We start from the raw sequence: 6649 nt of genomic DNA, 5'->3' as shown, positions 1-6649 counted from the left end.
TGTGACCCTTTAACTACATAATATTGTTGATAACGATTATGTGATGATTGCATAGTATGATTGTTTATTATGAAAATAAGATATACAAAATTCCTTCACCTCACCTTTTGAGGGAACTAATCATCATTCAGCATGGCGCCGAAACCCAAGTTTCAGGAGGGTAAGTGAAAATTATGGGTGTTATCGGTGCGTATTTATGGGAATATATTTCATTGGGCGTTTAAACATGTGAATAAAAGTATGTTAAGTTATCTCATGTTTGTCTTTTGTATAAATATAGAACGAACACGATGTGACGGGACTCCCTTATTGTGTGTTTTTGTTTGGCTGGGAGATGTGAATGAATCAGATTGCGGGATGTTGTGATTTTGTGTTTACAGTATTGGTTTTTTGGTTACTGAAAACAGTTAATCGTATAACTTTTACTTTCTTGTATTCTGTACAATAAAGCTGATATTCACAGACATACTGCCCATGAATGCTCCATCAAATTTGATTTTATTTTTCATTCGTCATGCTTTTGTGTACAATTTGAAATTGAGCAAAAACTATTTTCCAGGCGAAAAAATACTGTGCTTTCATGGACCTCTTCTTTATGAAGCCAAGGTGAGTAACCTGAATGATTTCAGATTTTAATGACTGGTAAAAAAATAGTTGAAGGAGGAATTACAAATTGAAAAGCTGAGTTTGTATCTCAGACAGTGGTTTAGTTGATGTTTTGCTTAGTTATTCATCGGTCTGCCTAAATTACGCAATACGCCGCAATGTGTTTACTTGTGACTTGACTTGTTTTTTCAAGTGTATTGCGCTGTGTTGCGCTGTATTGTGGTGTATTGCACAATTTAGGTAGTCCCGTTATTCATTGTTTAAGGGGTGTTTTAATCCTTTTATTATGTAATTAAACTTTCGATTTTTAAAAATAAAATCTTTAATATCGTGTTTTTCTTTTAGCTTGTGAAGACTGAAGTTAAAGATAAACAGACAAGATATTTTATTCATTATAATGGATGGAATAAACAGTAAGTTGACGTAACAAATATGCAACTGTGCATGAACTGTAGTACACAGTTAGTTTGAAAAAGTGAAAGGAATAAATGTTAAAATTAATATTCAGTTGGAGTTTAAATGTTTTGTAATAGTTGTTTGTTGTAAGAGACATTCTGTTGTATTTTTCCATAATATTCTTTCCTGAAACATTTTGAATGTAATTCAAAAGTATTTAAGTGACAGCGGGTATAAGTTTCCTTTTTGTTACTGGGGTGGTGACAATACTGTGGATAGACCCTAAGACCCCATTTCCAGAGATTAGATCGATCTACTTTAGATCGACCTAACTCCCTGGGGGTTCACCCTAAATAGCTGTCAGCCGAGCGGACACGAAAGTTAATTACCCTCTTACAGCTTGTAGTAGGCGGGACGGACATTTAAGCCGGATTATCTGACAGTAATCTAGTGAGACTCCCTGCGGGGATAGATGATCTAAAAGCTCTGGGAATACAGCCTAAGCCTAGTTTTTTGATTGTACATACAGTTTCATTTTTTGTTTATAGTTGGGATGAATGGGTACCAGAGTCCAGAGTAGTGAAGTGTAATGAAAGTGGATTACAAAAACAGAAAGAGTTAATGAAAGCTCATGCGTAAGTATATATCATTGCAATTTGAATGGTATGTCTTGTGTGCCCTTGGTGATGTAAAACATGTTACTTCACTGTGAAAAGAATTTTAAAGATACATACAAAGTCAATTTTTTGTCACAAAAACCAACTAAATGCCAGCATATAGTTTCAAGTAGTATAACTAAGATAATTACCAAAAGGCATTGTTTAATTTTACCCGAAAATGATGTTAGAACAGATTTTTCTGTTAGCATTCTATGCTGTATGTCAATGGGGCAGCAAAGTAGGTCACGAAAGTAGGTTAAATTTCCGACCAAAAATTTAAAGAAAGGAGCAGTCTAAAGCTATTTTATGACTGATCGAGTTATCTATTCAGTTTATCCCTTGGCAGGTTGAATTTATTTGAGTCAAATAAAGGAACTAGTAGAAGTGGTTTACATGTGTTACTGGGATCCCACGCTCCACTGATGCTTGGTTCGTATGTGCCTTTAAATGGAATTGTTTAATTTCAGTTAGGAAGCTATTCTGTTACAATTGAAAGAAAATTATATTTACTCACATTTTCTTATTTCTTAGGAAAAACAGGAAAGGTATTCTACCAACAGGAGTTGGAGCACCCCCCAAAGCCAAAAAACAGGAAAAGGAGAAAGAAAAGGAAAGGTGTTCTACACCATCTTCAGAAAAGTCAGACAAACAAACATCAAAACAGAAAGGTGAGGTTAAGATGTCACAGCAAAGACATGTGATGTAATAGGCTTTCTCTGTTTTAATACCAGTAGGGTGCAAAACACAGGCTTAGCCTAGCAGTTTTTCAGCTTGCAATTGATTTTAACTTTTAATATTACATACGCACACACACCCAAGCATATTGTGCACACACACACACACACACACACACAGACATGCACGCACAAGCAATTATGTTATTTATTTATTTTTTTTAAATTTATTTATTTAATTAATTAATTTATTTATTTATTTAATTTTGTGCATTGGGCTAGTAGAAAAAATGTTTAAATTTCCATTACAAAAAAGATTTATTCCACCATTGTAGCTCCAAGTATAGCAGAGTCCACAGGAAGTTCAGAACAACCAAAGAAGAAGAGGGCAAGAGTTGATCCCACAGTAGAATCTGTGAGTGAAATATTGCACATTTTGGGCCATTAATCATTATTTTAATTTTTTTCCCCCAAATCACAAGACAAATTAATGATTTCTGTTTTAATTGAAGACAGTTGTGTAACATCTTTTAAGGAACACCCTTGTAGTATTTGAAGAATTGTTTAACACAATGCTTTGCAAATTTTTAAAGGTATGGATGAATTTTTTTTTTACCTAGGAGGAGTCTTTTCTGGCCAAGATTGAAGTGAAGCTAAAAATCCCTGATGAGCTGAAGCCTTGGCTTGTGGATGATTGGGATATGATTACAAGACAGAAAATGGTAAATGACGATAAACCAAAGTTAATTATCCAGTATATCAGATGGTTTTATCAAAGTGTACACTGTTTAGTGCATGTCTTTTTATTGTACATTGGTGAGTATTGGGTGGTGCAAACAGCAGTTTTTTTAGTGGATTAAAATTTCATCTTAAGAGGTTTTTCACAATATTCCTGCAGTGTGTTTATTCTACCATTTTAAAAACCATTTAAGCTACTGAAGCTGCCAGCTAACATGACTGTTGAAAAAATTTTGGATGAATATATGAAGCAGAAAACTTCAAAAGGAAGCAATCCCAACAAGTAAGTTGAGTCCTTTGCTAGTCGTGATATTGTCATAAGTTTTGTGTAAAAAAAGGATTACAATTGTGTCTAGTTAAAAGAGAATTTTAAAGTCCAATGTAACAGATATGGTAATGTTTTGTCCCAGTGCTCATGAGATATGAAGATTTCATTTTGTCATATTGTATGTAAAATACTTGAATTTGTTTGAGTAATTTATTCTAAGACATATGGAGCAAACAATTGCATGAAATATTTTATGAAATTGGTGCATTTTTGAAACCATTCCCTTTCAGTTTCTAATGTCAGTTTCACCTTATTCATTCATTCATGCACTATACACAATCCAACTGCTTTTCCCAGAATTTTTTTTTTTTTTTTTGAAATTTGGATGTCATGAAAATTTTTTAAAAATCTATTTAACACCAATATGATCCTCTGTGTCTGTACTCTTAACATTGTTCCTGAAATACTGAAATGCTTAAATACTGAAAATACAAACATTGTTTGATTTTTGGAGCCAGTATGGAGTTTAACAGCACATTCAAGACATGATGCCTAACGTCACAGAACTCACTTTATTTTGGTGTAAAATAAAAATTGCCGCATTGTGTTTACCAAGGAGATGCACAGTAATTTTTTGCATTCATCTGCAATTTTCTTCATGTCTGATATATATATATATATATATATATATATATATTTGCAGAGATGCTATCATAGAGTTGACCCAGGGTATCAGAGAGTATTTCAATGTTATGCTGGGAACACAATTATTGTACAAGTTTGAAAGACCACAGTATGGAGAGGTAGGAAAATGTCTTCATTTTATGTAAATGGAATCAGTAACTGACTTGTGGTCCAAACCACAAATATATATAATGTCAAGCAAAGTAGTAACCACATTTTACTTCATTTGATTGTACTTCTGAAGTAATAGACATTATGTATTGCATTGAATAGAAATATTGAAATTAAATGTTTGTGGACAAGGAATGATTTGATTGAGGTCTTATTGCTTACTTATTATATATACCAACAACTTTCTGCATTGCAGATATTGAGTGAGAACCCAGATGTCCCTATGTCACAAGTGTATGGCTCCATTCATTTGCTTAGGTTGTTTGGTAAGTGTTTGCATATATTTACATTGAAGTGCAATTGTGTAATGTTGTTTAATTGTCTATTTATCCTACAAGAACAATATTGTTTTTATATTAAAAATTATAACAGCCACAAGAACAATATTTTCTTTATTTTTAAAATTTCAACAGCCAAACTTAGCAATACATTTCTGTTATGTAGTAATATATATGTGGCTCAAAAAGTGTGTATGATCAGAAAATCATGCAAATATTTTGTTTCAGTTAAATTACCACAAATGTTGGCTTACACTCCACTGGATGAAAAGAGTATCCAGCTTCTACTTAATTATCTACAGGATTTCCTAAAGTGAGTCAATACATGGTTACAGCTTACAGAAAGGGGCTCTGAATACTGTGATCCATCTTCTGCATTGTTAAAATGAGTATAACATGGTTTAGACTGTATTCATATTTTCTGTAAGGTGGTAAAAAAAGTAAGGAAGCAAACATATTTTGAAAATTTGATAATGTGAGATAGCGATATGTTTTTGTAAAAAACATGCTCTGAATTTTATTTCAGATACCTTCAGAAGAACATAGGGACTATGTTTAGTTTGAGTGACTATATCGTAGCACCTCCAGACTACCACAGAAAAGCCATATGAAACTGAATGCCTGTTGAATGAAGGGAGAAAATATAACAATTGATGCTATGTTAAAGTAAAAGATAATGGGGGCTGTCCATGAAAGGTCATCAGTGCCCAGCCAGGCCTTCCACATGCTTGACCACCTAGGGGACAAAGGCTGAATTAGTTGGTCCTTCTATTAAAACCTGGTTAGTGTCGGCATGGTTTATTTGATGCTTTGTATTGATGAAGTGACTTGAACCAAGAGTATCTTTGGGAAGATTTCATCTGCAGTGTACAGTTTAAAGATTCTTTAAGAGATTATTTTGCCTGAAATGTGGACACAGGTTAGAATGGGTTAAAAGAAAAAATCAGCAGAAGTATTCCCACACAGGTCACCATTTTAATATGTGTTCATCCACTGACAGCTCAATAGTCTGGTGAACGGCAGTGAAGGCCCCAAACTGGGTGTGTTAGTCGAGAGAACTGTGACAAATATGTAGAAATTGTCAACTTTCATTAGTATGACATCGTATCTGTAAGCATCGTATCTCATGCCTTATATATGTACATGATATATGAAGGCGCTGACTGTGAACTCAATAAGCATATGTATTTTTAAATAAAAGGTATTTTGTACACGGAAACTGAACAGCTTAAGTACGTAGTGTGACTTATTGTAAAATGCTTCGTAAGATTACGGTTTTACAGCATTTCAAGAAGCGTTTCTGTATTTCATTATTCTAAAATAAAATACAAAAATGCACCTCTTTAGCAACTTTCAGCACTAATAGTAATTTTAATCGCATGGAAAAATGTTCTGATGGAGTCACAAAGGTGTTTTCATGACAACTTGTGTGTTAAGTTATTGGTGTTCTGTTTTTCATATGCTGGTTTCTTCATTCTATTTAATACTCACAAAATGGTTCTTGAAGCAAAATTTCAGCGACATAAACAGACAATAAGGGCAAGACGACGTGTAATCCTACTAGACCGAAAGGTTGCAAATGTTTCATTGAAAGGGGTGAAAGAAAAAAGAACATTCGTTATGTAGTTTATTGAAACCAACAATATAGAACATTTTGTAACAGAGCGCTAATGTGCATGTCAATAGCTTCTTCGTCTCGTTGGCGGATGTAAAATCCCACTTAAGATGTAAGTGTATTGGACTACTGCTCTTTGTAAGCAGGCGGTGACGTACTAGGAGTGTCTGCATATATACAATATATGATACAATGCAATGTTAAATTTGCTTTCTCTACTTCTGTGCTTAGATCAAGTCACATGGGCTTTGAAATTCCACGTATTGCACCTTTATCCGTATAAATTTTAAGAAGATTTCGACAAATTTTAACATCTAGCAAATAAAATACTCATTTTGGAGAAAAACAGTAAAGAATTTTGATTAATTAAAAAAGTACTGTGCCAGCAAAGTTGGCCTACGCAAAAAGCGTATGAATGCCAAGAGATTGGCGAAACTTTCAAATTTTATTAAAAGATGATTAACTTGCGAATTGTTTGGATTAAGGGCGTGTATTCATGCCCAAATTACGGACACAATTTAAAAGTAGAAAATAATTGATAATAAAAATTCAATTCACGC

General features: G+C 33.5%; 1 protein-coding gene across 1 annotated transcript; it reads left to right on the top strand.

Annotated features, from left to right (window-relative positions):
* The first annotated feature begins 63 nt into the window (after window positions 1-63).
* LOC106177585 (mortality factor 4-like protein 1) lies at window positions 64-5830 on the top strand. Its single transcript, XM_013560411.2, has 12 exons — window positions 64-160; window positions 560-606; window positions 952-1019; window positions 1551-1637; window positions 2193-2329; window positions 2671-2750; window positions 2956-3057; window positions 3268-3356; window positions 4045-4144; window positions 4393-4462; window positions 4703-4787; window positions 5001-5830. The coding sequence occupies exons 1-12, from the start codon at window positions 133-135 to the stop codon at window positions 5083-5085; spliced, it is 978 nt and encodes a 325-aa protein (XP_013415865.2). The 5' UTR covers window positions 64-132; the 3' UTR covers window positions 5086-5830.
* Window positions 5831-6649: the final 819 nt, after the last annotated feature.

Source organism: Lingula anatina, chromosome 1 (assembly GCF_051362555.1).
Source record: "Lingula anatina isolate TDL-2025a chromosome 1, LinAna3.0, whole genome shotgun sequence".
Taxonomy (NCBI): domain Eukaryota; kingdom Metazoa; phylum Brachiopoda; class Lingulata; order Lingulida; family Lingulidae; genus Lingula; species Lingula anatina.
Note: the sequence above shows the minus strand (reverse complement) of the source record. Positions and strands in the feature narration are given on the sequence as shown.

Excerpts from the sequence above, each read along its gene's own strand:
- LOC106177585 (XM_013560411.2), top strand. The coding sequence starts at position 133 with ATGGCGCCGAAACCCAAGTTTCAGGAGG. Across the intron at positions 1,638-2,192 it reads GAGTTAATGAAAGCTCATGC|GAAAAACAGGAAAGGTATTC; the intron begins GTAAGTATATAT and ends CTTATTTCTTAG. Across the intron at positions 2,330-2,670 it reads ACAAACATCAAAACAGAAAG|CTCCAAGTATAGCAGAGTCC; the intron begins GTGAGGTTAAGA and ends CCACCATTGTAG.